Here is a 13,433-nt window from a genome sequence, read left to right on the forward strand (position 1 = left end):
TGTGTGTGTGTATCAGCAAGATGCGTGTGTTCGTAAGGGGGAGGGGGGGGAGGGGGGGCAGCGGAAAGTCAGCGTCAGGGAGGGCTGACTTAGGCCTCCGGGATTTGGAGGAAGCTGTACCGCTCGGAAGGCCCGCAAGGTCCCCCGCGCTCGCTCGCTCGCTCGAAAGAGAGAGAGAGGAAACGTGGGCTCTCCCCCCCTCCCCTTCTCTCCTCGATTCTCCCTTTGAGAAAGCGAGTAAGAAAGAGAACTTACAATCTGCCGTATGTGTGGGCGATAGGGGGGGGGTCGAATCGCGTCAGCCGAACATGCTCTCTCAGGAAGGGGGGGGGGGGGCAAGTCCGAGAGACGTTGCACTAGTAAGCGAGAGACGAAACTCACGCAAGACAATTGTTGCCCTTCCCCTCGCTCGTCATTCGTCTCTCATCCTCGCGTTCAATACTCAACCAAGCTGCCCACCTCAATTTACCCTGCTTCAACGCCTCTTCTCTCATCTCCACATCTTCCGTGCAATCCAGGCGGTGCTCCATGGCGTGCTTGGGCCCCGCAAAGATGCGCGAGGGCACGCAGGCGGAAGGAGGGCGCAGAGGACAGGGAGTGAAGAAGGGAGAGGTTGGGGGGATGGTGTGAGGCGTGAGAGAGGAGTCGAGGGCGCGGACGGAGAAGGAGGTCATGATGATTGACACTTGAAGCCGACGCGTTTGCTTGCCTTCCTTGTGCGACTGTTGTTTGCGTTGATAAGGGGGACGAGAAGTCATTGGCGAGTCAGCGCTTCCCGCCCCGCATCGTCTCCTTGCCCCATCGCCCTTTCGCCAGCCAGCGCAGTCCTCTCTCTCTCATCATCTCCCCATCGTCTCTCTTTTGTGCCCGGTCGCCCTCCTGGTTGGTGGCCAGCTTGCCTCTCTCTCAATTGGCTCGCAGCATCAGTGCAGTGCAGTGCAGGCCACTCACCAGCTGCGCCAATTCAGCCTCCAGATGCGTATATGCCCTGCCGCGCTTGACGACGCGCACGCCACACTCGTACGGCGCCGCCGCCGCGGCGGCCAGATACGTGGCGGCGACGTGCATGGGATCGACGTGGCGCGCGGCCTCGCCTCCCTTTGCCGGCGCGGGGAGCAGGCGCAGGAACTGCTGTGCACAGTTGAGAATGGCGGAGAGAGTGTAGCCCTGCGATCGCGCACGACGTTAGCGGCAGGAAGGAGAGACACGCCTCGCAACACGCCTCGCAAACACACATACGCACGCCATTCGGCACACTGCCAATCGTCCATTCCCCATCGAGGGCGCCGGCATAGCGAGCCGAGTCGGCGGTGGAGGAGAGGAGGCGGACGTCGAGCGACGTGGTGAGCGGCGCCATGGCTGCGTCGGCGTGTGTGGGCGTGGTGGTGGTGGTGTCAGGAGCAGGCAAGCGGGCAGCGAGCAGCGCCCCCGCAAAGCGCTCCTCCGGCTGCCGGCTGGCGGCGAGCCGGGCACGCGCGCGCCGCGCGGGGAAGCGTCTCGTGCGGGAGCGAGGTGCGCTGATTCTCCAGCCCCGCTCCACCTGCGCTTCCTTTCTTCCGATCCTCGATCTCCCCCTGTCCTTGACACTCGGCCTTGGCACCGAGGGCCGCGCGCCGCACTCAACTTCTCAGCGACTAGCTCCTAGCTCCTGGCTTCTGGCTCCTGGCTCCTGCCTCCCTTTCACATCACACTCCTGCCTTCTGTCTCCACGCGCGTCCAACCGCCGCGCTTCCTTCCGTGGCCCCGTTCCCTCCACATCGCCCCTCCTCCTCGGACGTTCGACTTACCCGCGCGGCGGGCCTGCAATGTCGCCGCCTTCGCTCGGCGAGCCCTCGTCGCTCATCTCCTATCTCCCCTGTCCGCTTCTGCCTTGCTCCCCCTCCTCCTCCTCCTCCTCCTCCTCCGTGGTCTCCTCGCCCATCACGCTCCTCGTGCCGCCAGCGACGCTGCCGCTTCTCTTTGCGCATCGCCAGTGGCGCGCCGGGCTGCTTCTCTCCGACTTCCTCCTGCACTCCGCCTCTTCCTCGATCGTCGGCGACAAGCGCGTGCTAGAGCTCGGCGCCGGCACGGGCCTGCCGTCCATCTGTGCCGCGCGCGCCGGCGCCGCGAGCGTCGTGTGCACCGACTATGCCGAGTGCGGCCTGGTGGCGCGGCTGCGGGAGAATGTGGCTCGCAACGCCGCCGCCACCGCCATAGGCACGAGAGTGAGCGTGGCGGGCCATACGTGGGGCAAGGGCATCGACGATCTGCTCGATCTGCTGCCCGCATCGCAGGGCAGAGCCGAGGGCGCAGATGTAGTTCTACTCGCCGACTGTCTGTGAGTTACTGTTTCGTGTGCCCCCCTTCATCCCCTTCGTGTGGCTTATGCAGAGGCGGCCAAAAAAAAGCTGGGATCCCCTCTCGCACGACGCCCTCCTCAAGACTCTCCTCGCCACGCTCTGCCGCTCGCGCGCCGCGCGCATCTACGTAGTGTCGGGCCTGCACACGGGCAGGCAAGTGCTGCGCGCCTTTCAACGCAAGGCGTGGCGCGCCGGCCTCGAGCTCAAGCACATGGATGAGGGGCCTTGGCCGCCGCTGCCGCCGCAGAAGGAAGAAGAACAAGCAGCGCAGGTTGAGGCAGAGGAGGCAGAGGTGCAAAGAAGGCGCGAGTGCATGCTGGAGCTGCGTCTGGCGCCCGACGACGACGACGACGACGACGACGACGACGACGACGACGGCGTCGGCGTCGGCGTCGTCGTCAACAGCGCCGCCTCTGCCGCATTGCTTCCGCCTCCGCCTCCGACGCACGCTCCGAGCGCAGGCGCGGCTGCGACTGCCGCAGCAGCAGCGCACGCGCGTGCGATCCGCGCACATTCGCCGCGCCTCGCGGGCGCGCGCAGGCCGTGGCAGGATGCCGAACGGGCAGAGGAGCGCAAGGAGGTGGGCGGCGTCAGGCAGAGGAACGCCTGGATTACGGTGTGGTGTTTGGGATGGAAGGCGGACGAGGTGGAATGATAGCGGTGAGCCTTTTTTCCTCTTTTTTTTTCTGCTAGGACGCGGCGCGACCCGGCGGGAGTGAGAGCAAGGTGCATGTTCTCGTGCGTGGTGACGGTGCTGTTGTGAGGTTCCGGTTCTCGCGACAACGGAAACGCCAACGGGAAGAGGAGCGACGCTCGGGGGTTGGCGCTACTGCAGCAGCGGCAGAAAGCGTGCTGGAACAGGGAAAGAGGCCGAGGCGCAAAAGTTGAAAGACGCTGACTTCCCCGAAAGACGCTTGCTGGTCGAGAGCGGCGTGCATGGCTCGGCGTATTCTCGAGACATGTGGTGTGGGCATCGCGAGCGAGACGAGGCAGCGGAGACGACGAGGAGCAGACGCAGCTGGAAGCAAGTCGAGATGGAGCAGCGGGCTGCGATGACGGCGAGAAGCTCGGCGGCTCAGAGAGCGGCGAGATGGAGAGGTGTTGAGGCGAGGCGGGGGCAGAGAGGTAGAGCTGAAATGTCGGAGAGAGAGAGCGCAGCGAGGCTGGTGGCGCGCGAGCAGGACGACAGCCATCGCAACTGCACGCAACCTCAAGCATGCGTACTTGAGAGACCGGCGACCTACGTACTCATGGTGCTCGCGACTTGCGTCTGGGCAGAGGAGGACATGCCGCGATGGCGCCGGCAAAGACTGTCTGGCGGGTCCACGTTGAGAACGCGGCGCGGCGAGGCACATGACCAAACGAGACGGAGATATCGCGCCTGCATGGAGAAGAACAGCGTGCGGTGCGAGGGAGCAGGAGAATCATTTGGCGCCGGCAGCTCCGTCGTCCGTAACGACGAGTGAAACAACTGGCCACGCTTTTGGCGCTGACTGTGGACGAAGGATGTAGCATATGTAGAGCTCCGAGTCGAAGAACAGCGCACTGCCCGGGCGGAGCACAATTGTGGATCTTGTAGCCGGGTTGAGGCTGTGCGCCTGGCTGTTCAGAGCCAGCGTGCAGGTTGCGGCAAAGTCAAAGGCGTTCAGGATCATCGCAGGCAGCGGCCGCAGAGTCCCACCCAGACCAAGTGATTCGCCCCTGCCCCTATGAAGCTCTACGTGTCCCCAAGAGTGACCTTGCTGCATGGGACATCAGTAGCAGATCTCGAGGGTTGAAGAAGTCTTCACACTCACATCAACGACAAAGTGCTTGTCAATCGTCTCTAGGGCACGAAGTTGAGTCTGAAACTGCGCCTGAAACTTGGGATGCAGTAGCGAGTGCAGTGGCTGGATCTTTTCAGCAAAGACTTCGTGGAGCCAGCGGAAGAGAGCTTGGTAACTGCGTGGTGCCCCCGAGTATGGGCGCATCCGGGAATCTGGCCAGTCCTTGGAGTTAAACAGAGAGTTATACGCAGCTTTGCTTAAGTTGGATCCTTGCCGCTGTGTGCTATAGTCGAGGTCGAGCTGGAGTCGTTGAGCAACGACTTGACCTTTGCGCATCAGGGTGATGAATGGATACGCGTGTTCCTCGGGCTCTCTGTACGGATGCTCGCGCTGCCCCAAGGGCTGCATGGGAGCAGAGACATGCGCAGAGTCCAAGCTAGGAGCAATGACATCCGTGGTGCCAGAGCCAGAAGTGGCAGCAGGCGTAGAAGCAGAGCTACGAGCGGCGGCGTCCGTGGAAGCAGGGGCACGAGCCGCGGCGCGCGCAGGAGCAGAGCTGGAAGGCGCTGGCGCATCTTGGACCGCTGGTGCTGCCGCATCTGACCTGACCGAGCGTCCGACGGGCTCGAGTGGAGCGTACATGCCGGCATGGAGGGGCGTGCTGTCTCGTGCTGAGCGCCGCGCTTGCTGCGTTACGCCGTTGTTCTTGTTGTCAGAGTCGACGTCGTCCGGAAATGCGCCGGGCGGCAGGCAGGCGTGGTGTGAGAGGCGTGCGCTCGAGCCGGCATGCGATTGCGACGCATCTCTTGCGGCTGCCGCTCGACGGCGTATGCAGTCTTGGAGGACATACTCCAAATCGGCCCTGTGGTTGTCGGCGAGCCCGTTGCGGTGGAGTTCCTGCCGGACCTCGTCCGGGTCGGAATACAGGGCGCAGAGAGAAAGGCGTAGTGGCGAAGGGCGCGCTTCACCGGCTGCGCAGGCGGGTGAGCGGGACTGCGCATGCGCAAACAGATGCGCATCTCACTGAGGTTGCTTGGCTGAGACATGCGAGGCTGCGCAGCAAAGGGTGCGGTGGTAGTTCTGGTGATGGTAGTGAGAAGCAGACGGAGCAAGCTGAGGCGGACGGAGCCAATGCTCATCAATCGCGACCGGATTGCGCGCGCCTCCGCGGGCGCGACGGGTTGGCCCCTGAGCACGGCGCGTCTCGGCTTGCTGTGGGCCGCTCCGTCGTCTGCCGCCTTCTCTCAAGCCCGCCAGTCTTCCAAGCTCGGCATTCTGCCGTACCTCTCACCAGCATTGACCTCTTGAAGCTAAGACTCTGGCGCCAGCGGAGTCGCACTTCGCTTTCTTCTCTCGCACACCGTGGTGCGGCACCATCTCCGACGTCCCGCCGGAGGCCGATGTCCCTCTCCTCGCGCCGAGACTTTCGTGCACATCGAGAAAAGAAGCATGTCATTCCTCGCGGGGATCAGACGCGCGAGATCTTGCGCGGCGGACTTGCTCCTGGCTCCTCCAGCGGCATGGCGCTCTGCGGCTGCGCGGGCGACGCTCGCGCCTCGTCGCCGTTGGGCTCCGCCGCTGCCGTCGAGAGATCGGAGCTGCGTCGTTTCTGTCCTGCTTGCGGCGCCGCATGCGAGGCGTCTTGCGCGGCGAGTGGCGCTGTCGTCGAGTGCGCGCCGTCGAGTGCCTCGTGCGGCGCAGCGGCGTTCGAGGACGCCGCAACAGTCTCGCTCTCGTTGCGCAGCTCATCCAGATCCATCTCCTCATCCTGCCTGCCCTTGCCCTTCTTGCGCGCCTCCTTTTGCTTCTTCTTCTCCCTCTCCTCTTCCTGCGCGCGCTTCTCGCCCTCGTCTCCATTGCCGCCCCACTCGCGCCACAATTCCCTGAGCTTGGCGCGATGGACGGCCATCCAAGTGTCCCACCAGTCGTTGACGCGCTGCCTCGTCGTCTGCGCATCATCGCCAATCGCCTCCCAGATCGCCTTGACGCGCTTCTCCCTCGCATCTTCTGCGTCTCGTTCGCGCATCCGAAACGCCTCCTGTCGCTGCTTGGCCTCTTGCGGCGACTCGCCAGGCGCAGGCAGATTGTACAGCTCGTCGCCCGTGCCGCACATCTCCACGCCCTGCGCGCGCGCCGCCGCCAGCACGCTCTCCTTTGCGCCGGCGACGAAGCACTTGCGGAAGACGACGCGCCGCACGCCCACGGCCAGCAGCAGCTTGGCGCACTCGTTGCACGGCGGAAACGTCACGTAGACGGTGCAGCCGGCCAGCGCCAGCCCGAAGCGCGCGGCGCGCGAGATGGCCAGCGCCTCGGCGTGAATCTCGGGCGCATTGCGTGCGGCAGAGGCGTACAGGATGGGCGTGTTGTTGGCGTGCACCAGCAGGCGAGACTGCGCATCCGGCATGCACGTCTCCGTTGCGGGATTACCCGAGGCGGGCGGGCGCACGAAGAGCGTGCCCATGTGGCCCTTGCGCGACGTCGAGTGCCGCGTGAGGATCGTCACCCACGTGAGGAAGTTTTCGTCTTCCGAGAGCGAGGCATCGAAGGTGTAGGGCGTGAGCGGCAGCGGCTCGGCGAGCGTGAAGTCGGCACGCGTGGCGGGGATGGGCGCGGGCACGCAGAGCGTCTGGAGAGAGGAGGAGGCCATGCTGGGCCGAGGTGCTGGTGGTGAGGAGGCAAGCCTGGCCGGGGCGCAAGACGCGCAAGGCAAGACGCGCAAGACGCACTTTCTTCTGCCGCGGCTCACCGCTGTTCCCACGCTTACACTCTACTTTCCGCGCGGGGCAAGCCACGCGCCGCCCGAGGTGGAGGGCACCCTCCGAAGGGTCGGCGCCCGCTTCAGGGTCTGCAGCTGGCACACGACAGATGCAGAGCGCATTGGGCAGCACGCGAGGGGAGGAGAGAGCAAGCCTTGGCATCGTCACGCATCGCCCCTTTAGCCTCGGGCATTGCGCCCGAGGCGTGCGGCGCAGGGTGCAGCGACGGGCGGGGCAAGGCGGAAGACGCGGGGCGCGCCGCGTCGAGTCGAGTCGCTGGCTGCTCTCCTCTCTCCTTCCGCACCACCACCAACCCCACCCTTCCCTCAGACCTCTCACACACACAGCACCCATCGAACCGCCATGTTCAACGCCGTGGCCAACGCCGTCGAGGCGCGCATGGCGCCCTCGCACACCGACGGCACCGTACCCGAGGCCAACCCCGAGCACCAGCCTGCGCCCGAGGCGCCCGACGGCCCTCGCGAGAAGATGCTCGCGCTGACCTGGCAGGGAGTTAACAAGGTCGAGATGCAGCAGTGCGACGTGCCGGTTCTCATCAATGACCACGACGTCATCATCAACATCACGGGCACGACTGGTGAGCTTGCCGAGCTTGCTGGCGAGGCTGTAGAAGAGCCTCACTAACCCAAAACTTAGTCTGTGGATCAGACCTGCACCTAATGCACGGCGCACTACTCGAGATGAACAAGCACGACATCCTCGGACATGAATTCTGCGGCGTGATTGCCGAGGTGGGATCAAAGGTCTCCAAGCGCAAGGTTGGGTGAGTTGCCCTGGCCTCCATAAGACCTCGCGTGCTCGCTAGAGGCTCTGCTGACCTTCACGGCTGTCCAGCGAGCGCGTCGTTGTCTCGTTCCAGATTGCAGTGAGTAGGACGGAAGGGGTGCAGGCACTCACACTGACGCATCGTAGTGCGGAAGCTGCTTTTATTGCCGCCAACGTCTAAGCTCGCAGTGCGTCAACACGAACGCCAGCTCTCTGGAGCCCAAGCTCTACGGCCACAAGACGGCGGGCATGTTTGGATACAGCCATCTGACGGGCTCATGTTTCTGAGCTTTTTGAGGTGATTGTGAGGTGTAGCGACTGACATAGTAAGCCCACAGTCGCCGGAGGACAGTGCGAGGTGGTCCGCGTGCCCTGGGGCGACGTGAACTGCCTGCCCATCCCCGACTCGGTGCCCGATGAGGCAGCACTCTACCTCAGCGACATGTTGCCGACCAGCTATCACACCGTGGTCGACACTGGCGTGAAGGATGGGGATTGCGTCGCAGTGTGGGGAGCTGGCCCGATGCGAGTCGCAGCCTCTCTGGAGCTGCGCGACGCTCGCTCACTCGCTCTCTCGTCCTCCAGTGGCCTCCTCTGCGCCCATTGGGCGTTCCTCAAAGGCGCCAAGCGCGTCTTTTTGATCGGTTCGCTCGCTCGTCTCCCGCTCACCCACTTGCCACTTACTATCTCTCCACAGACCGTGACTGGCGTCTGGAATACGCCAAGTCGAAGAGTGCGTCTGCTTCGTCGTCTCTCGCCGCTCGGTACTCACGCTCCCGTCCTGCAGTCCCCGAAGTCGAGACCATCGATTTTTCCCAAGTCAAGGATGTTCCGGCGAAGCTCAGAGAGCTCACACGCGACGAGGAGGTCCCCGGAGTCGATGTCGCGCTGGAATGCGCAGGTTTGTTGCTTGCTTTGCGTCGTCCTGCTCTTCGTTGATCGCTGAAACCTCTCCACGTAGCGGGCGAGTACGCCAAGAGCCTGCTGCACAAGGCGCAGCTTGCCGTGGGCCTCGAACTCGACACTCCTGAGGTGAGCTGCTGCTTAGCGCTTGCTCGTACGCTCGCTTGCTAATGCGAACGCGGGGTAGATCGTAAACGAGTGCATCCTCAGCGTCAAGAACTTCGGCAGAGGTAAGTCGACCTTTGCCTACTACTTTACCTTGGCCTCTGTGATCGCCTGCTGATTTGTGAGCCTTCTAGTTGGTGTGACCGGCATCTATACTGGCTTTTGCAATGGTGAGTGGCTTCCTCGGCTTGACTCGGGGACATTGCGCGACCCTGGAATTCCCTCGGACACCCTCCGAGGCCGTACTCACTCTTTCTGCGCAGGCTTTGCTATCGGGGCAGTCATGGAGAAGGGCGTTCGCTTCATCGGCTGTGGTCAAGCGCCAGTGAAAGTATACAGAGCTTCCTCCGTCATCCCGGCGTCGCGAAGGAGCGACGGGTCGCGTCCGAGACGCGTCCTGCGCGCCTTCCGCGCCTGCCCGTCCATGCACTAACCCTCGCCGCCCGCACACAGTCACAAATACTGGGATGAGCTTCTTCAGATGCTCGTGGACAAGAAGATCGATCCGATTTCGCTCTTTGTCACGCATCGCCTGCCGCTCGAGGAGACGGCGCTGCTTTACAAGAAGCAGGACGCGCACGAGAACTCGATCATGAAGGCCTTCATCACGACCAAGTACTCCTCCGAGCCTTCGCCCGGCGCGCCCAAGCTCTCGTCGCTGCGCGACTAAGCGTCGCACGTGAGCAAGCTGGGCCTCCGACAGCGACTGCAGCGCACACACACGTCGCTGCTCGCAGTCGTGTCGCTCGCCTGGCCTGCATCTCGCGATGCACGCTCCCTAGCCTCATCCTCGGCCCCCTCGTCGACGCCTCTGATCCACATACACGCACGCACGCACGTTCCTTCCAAAGCTAGCAATTGAAACAGATCCGATTCGAGCCTCCACCTCCTGCTCCCCTCCTCCATCGTGCCACGTCCCTGCCTCCTCACTTGACCGCCTTCGCCGCCTGTCCCGCCGCACTGACCGCCGCCTTGGCCGCCGCGTCCGCCGCCGCGCGTCTGCTCGCAAGGAGCGCGCTCACAGCTCTGAACACCTGTTCCTTGCTGGCGAACAGGATGCCAGCGGTAGCGACGCTCTGCAGCAACTTGCTGCTGATGCCGCGGTAGAGGCCAGAGACGCCCTCGCGCTCGATGATGTCCGTCATGGCCGTCCACACGTTGCCCTTGGAGTGCGAGCCGGATTGCTGACGCGACTTGATCACTGGAGAGGAGGTGAGCATCGAGGCGCTGAAGGCGAGGTGCGCGGTGCATGCCGAGCAGACGCTGCTGAACTAGCGCGCCCAAGAGCCAGACGCTGTCGATGCGGAGCCTCTCTGCGCTGCTTTGCGCTCGTCCCAAGCTCTGTGCTCGCTTCGCGTCCTTCCGTCTTCGAGCTATCCTTGCGCCCTCTCTCGCACCGCTACTCCACTGCTCTCCGCCTCTTCCCCCCTCATCTTCCCCCCTCATCTTCTCCTCTCCCGCTCCTCTCTCGCGGCAGCGAACTCACCGATCTGCGGATACGTCAGGCCCGTCGCGAACAGCTTGCTGAGCGCGCCGAGGAGGAAAAAGTCCCAGTCGCTCAGCTTCACACTTGCACCCCGTCCAGCGCGCGCCTTGACTAGCGCGTTCTTCAGCTGCTCAAAGGCCGTGTACTGCAAGAGGAGACAGGTGAGAAAAGTCATGCGGGAAGAGGAGAGAAGCAAGGGGTCGTGAGATGGCGAGACGCGCATGGAGACGCGCGATTGTGGCCAGTGCGCTCTGCCCCGCTGCTCTCTGCCCTGCTGCTCTCTGCCCCGCTGCTCCCTGTCCGCTGCTCGCCACGTCGCCGCTGTGCCACTTGCCTGTCCGCCGCATCTTCGCCGCTTGCCCTCTCCTCCTCTCTTCCCCCACCGCGCCCCTCCACGCGCGCCACTCACCTGCAGGATGGGGTTGATGACGAGCACGAGCGCGGGCCCAATGCCCCTCCACAGCGCCAGCACGCCGTCCTTGTGCACAATGTGGCTCAGCGTCTGGAAGAAGCCCATCTTGACGTCCTTCTTGCCCTGCGCTCCACTCTTTGCGCCCGCCTTGCCCGCCGCACTCGCGGGCGCGCGCACCGTCTGGCGCGTGTTGATGACCCAGATGGGATTGCTGATGATGCTCGTGGCGCAGCCGGCAATGAGGCCCGCCAGCATCGACTCGGCCGTCGTCAGGGCGCCGCCGGCGAGAATGACGGCGCCGGCACTGGCGCCCTTGCCCGAGTTGGCCGCGGCGAGGGCGCGCGACTTGGACGCCAGCAGCAGGGAGCGCGACTTTTCGAAGAAAAAGTAATAGACGCTGAGCGCAAGGCGTGAGCCAGGGAGGAAGAGAGAGCCTCGCCCGAGAGAGGCGCCGTGCTGAGCGCCTCTGCTGCGCGCTAGCTACGCCGCCATGCTCGGCGCCGCGCATCGCTGTGCCGCCATGCCTGGCGCGCCTGCTGCCCCCATGCTTGGCGCCACGCTGCCGCCATGCCTGGCGCCACTCACAAGTTGGTCACGCCAATGCCGACGAGACTGCTGCTGAGGCCGCTGTACAGGCCGGCGACGCCCTCGTGCTCGAGCGTCTGCTGGGCGGCCTGCAGCATGCCGACGTGCCTGCTCTTGTCCGTCTGCACGGCGGCGCGCATGGAGATGGAGAGGAGCGGATAGGTGGCCGTCATGGCGATCATGCCGCCTGCGCCGCCGGCGGCGGCGTGGATGAAGTTGTCGGACATGGCTGGCAGTGAGGGGCGAGGGTGAGGTGGGGGATGTGGAGAGGAGGCAAGCTGTGCGCCCGCGTGCCAGGCCGCACGCGTGATAGGAGCAGGCGCCCGCTCCGGCCCGCGCTGAGCCGGGCGTGGGCCGGGCCGCGGTGACGCTGGCGGCGCGTGCGGGGAAAGCGGGGCGGGGCGGCGCGGCGCGTGCCTCGCTTGGCGCGCGAGGATCGGCAACGGGCAGCGAATGATCTCGTGCGGCAAGTCGACGTCGAGCTCGAGGGGTGCAAGTGCCTCGGCTTGTCCTTCTCGACCACCATCCTCCTTTGCTCCGTCTCTGCCTCTGCCTCATCTTGCACTGCGTCCAGCAGCCATTCGCTTGCGCGACGATGCGCCTGCTCCTCCATCTCGCTGCCTCACTCGCCTTGCTGCGCCTCGCCCATGCGCTGCCCTCGTCCGGCTGGGCCACCGTGACGCACTACGACCTGCCGTCGCTCTATCTCGCCTCCTGCGGCTGTGCCCCGCACTCTACAGACTACCCCACCGCCGCGCTCTCTCGCGCCGCATACGGCTCGCTGCTCTCCTTCGGCCCCGCGTGCGGCGCATGCTACCGCCTCACGCTGCTCTCCACGCCGCTCTCGCCGCCGCCGCCGGCGGGCGACGGCTACGTGCTCGACGCCGCGCAGCAGCGGCGCGCATCCGTCGTCGTCAAGGTGACGGACGTCTGTCCCGGCGACGGCTCGGGCACCGACTACTGTGCGGCACAGGCGGCGCGCCCCAACGCCCAGGGCGCAGAGGTGCACTGGGACCTGGCCTGGCCGGCAAAGGGCATCGCAAAGGACTTCTTTCCCGGCACGCGCGACTATGGGTGAGTTGGAGGCAGGGTGGCGCAGCGTGGCAGAGCGGATGAAGAAAAGAAGGAGCCAGTATCGCCGGGAATGGCGAGAAGAAGGAAGCAGGCAAAGCGGCCGGCGCGATGGCTGCTGCGAGAGCACCCTGGCGGTGCGATGGCCGTCCGCATTGGCATTCCGGACTTGGAGCGTTGCTGCCTCGAGAGGTACTGGCAGCCAGTGCAAGGCTTCCAGAAGGGACATGCCGAGCCTGTGGCTTTCAAGGAGCAGAACTGGCAGACATGGCACGCACACTCCTGTCACACCTGCCCACGAGCATGTCGAACCGGATCAGCGCCTGGTCTGGTACTGCTCTTGCTGTGCAGGCGACAGAAGGCAGGAGGCAAGGACGAGAGGGCCCAAGGGCAAGCCAGTCTTCACCGTCCAACTTCTCGGAACCCTCTCGCATAGCCGCACGCCACTCCCGCCGCTGACCCTCGTTGTCCCCCTGCAGCGTCTGGAACGCAACGTACGCGCGCGTCGCATGCAGCGAGTGGGCCGGATACAGCGATGCCGCGGCGGGCGGCAGCGTGTGGGATCTGCAAGACGCCGCATGCTGTCCGCTTGATCCGAGCGACGACGACGGCGGCGGCGAGAGCGACATTGAGGCGCCGGCGACGACGAGCAGCGCCACGAGCGCTGCCGGTGCGACAGCACGTGCGACGAGTGTCGCCAGCTCCGGCAGCGCCTCGAACAGCGGCAGGAGCAGCAGCAGCAACAGCACCCTCACCTCCTCCATCTCTCTCTCTCCCCGCTCCCACCACGGCGCCTTGCACGCGCATCGCCACCGCCGCGCGCCCTTTCTCGCCGGCGCCCAGGCCTCGCACTGCCCCTCTTACTCGGCGCTCGCCGCAAGCGGGCAGCTCAACACGGGCATGGTGCCCAACACATCCAACCCCTATGCGCGCATCGAGGGCGGCGCGGCGCTGAGCAGTGGGGCACGGAGAGACCGGAGGCCGTGGGGCTGGAGCAGCGCTGTTGGCGCGGCATGGCGATGGAGAGAGGAGCCGCCTTTGCTGGCGCGCATGGAGCTCTGAAAAGGCGGCGCGAAAGTCGACCCCCTGCTCCCCCGCTCAAAACCTCGCGGCCCGCTCTTGACCCCCCCTGCTCCTTGGCGCGTAACTTATCGCCTCCCTCAC

The 13,433-nt window shown here is 65.0% G+C and overlaps 6 protein-coding genes across 6 annotated transcripts; 3 read left to right on the forward strand and 3 right to left on the reverse strand.

Moving 5' to 3' along the window:
- Positions 1 to 906: 906 nt before the first annotated feature.
- On the reverse strand, positions 907 to 1,357 carry FA09DRAFT_340721 (hypothetical protein; the record flags this gene model as incomplete). Its single annotated transcript, XM_025744350.1, has 2 exons — positions 907 to 1,167; positions 1,244 to 1,357. The coding sequence occupies 2 exons, from the start codon at positions 1,355 to 1,357 to the stop codon at positions 907 to 909; spliced, it is 375 nt and encodes a 124-aa protein (XP_025596055.1).
- Positions 1,358 to 1,568: 211 nt separating this feature from the next.
- On the forward strand, positions 1,569 to 3,007 carry FA09DRAFT_346943 (hypothetical protein). Its single transcript, XM_025744782.1, has 2 exons — positions 1,569 to 2,317; positions 2,388 to 3,007. The coding sequence occupies exons 1-2, from the start codon at positions 1,806 to 1,808 to the stop codon at positions 2,992 to 2,994; spliced, it is 1,119 nt and encodes a 372-aa protein (XP_025596056.1). The 5' UTR covers positions 1,569 to 1,805; the 3' UTR covers positions 2,995 to 3,007.
- A 2,545-nt stretch (positions 3,008 to 5,552) lies between these two features.
- Positions 5,553 to 6,773, reverse strand: FA09DRAFT_331743 (hypothetical protein). The gene has a single exon (XM_025743161.1). It carries the CDS (start codon positions 6,750 to 6,752, stop codon positions 5,574 to 5,576), a length of 1,179 nt encoding a protein of 392 aa, XP_025596057.1. The 5' UTR covers positions 6,753 to 6,773; the 3' UTR covers positions 5,553 to 5,573.
- A 420-nt stretch (positions 6,774 to 7,193) lies between these two features.
- FA09DRAFT_331745 (GroES-like protein) lies at positions 7,194 to 9,599 on the forward strand. The gene is made up of 13 exons (XM_025743162.1): positions 7,194 to 7,459; positions 7,519 to 7,645; positions 7,717 to 7,747; positions 7,795 to 7,927; positions 7,986 to 8,172; positions 8,233 to 8,291; positions 8,345 to 8,380; positions 8,435 to 8,548; positions 8,609 to 8,679; positions 8,738 to 8,780; positions 8,850 to 8,885; positions 8,979 to 9,042; positions 9,169 to 9,599. The coding sequence occupies exons 1-13, from the start codon at positions 7,225 to 7,227 to the stop codon at positions 9,383 to 9,385; spliced, it is 1,353 nt and encodes a 450-aa protein (XP_025596058.1). The 5' UTR covers positions 7,194 to 7,224; the 3' UTR covers positions 9,386 to 9,599.
- An 11-nt stretch (positions 9,600 to 9,610) lies between these two features.
- Positions 9,611 to 11,441, reverse strand: FA09DRAFT_331746 (mitochondrial carrier). Its single transcript, XM_025743163.1, has 4 exons — positions 11,199 to 11,441; positions 10,611 to 11,010; positions 10,202 to 10,346; positions 9,611 to 9,916 (listed from the first exon to the last, which is right to left on the reverse strand). The coding sequence occupies exons 1-4, from the start codon at positions 11,423 to 11,425 to the stop codon at positions 9,642 to 9,644; spliced, it is 1,047 nt and encodes a 348-aa protein (XP_025596059.1). The 5' UTR covers positions 11,426 to 11,441; the 3' UTR covers positions 9,611 to 9,641.
- Positions 11,442 to 11,722: 281 nt separating this feature from the next.
- FA09DRAFT_331748 (hypothetical protein) lies at positions 11,723 to 13,432 on the forward strand. Its single transcript, XM_025743164.1, has 2 exons — positions 11,723 to 12,272; positions 12,749 to 13,432. Exons 1-2 carry the CDS (start codon positions 11,794 to 11,796, stop codon positions 13,329 to 13,331), a joined length of 1,062 nt encoding a protein of 353 aa, XP_025596060.1. The 5' UTR covers positions 11,723 to 11,793; the 3' UTR covers positions 13,332 to 13,432.
- The last annotated feature ends 1 nt before the right edge of the window (position 13,433 follows it).

Source organism: Tilletiopsis washingtonensis (genome assembly GCF_003144115.1).
Source record: "Tilletiopsis washingtonensis strain MCA 4186 unplaced genomic scaffold FA09scaffold_20, whole genome shotgun sequence".
Lineage (NCBI taxonomy): Eukaryota > Fungi > Basidiomycota > Exobasidiomycetes > Entylomatales > Tilletiopsis > Tilletiopsis washingtonensis.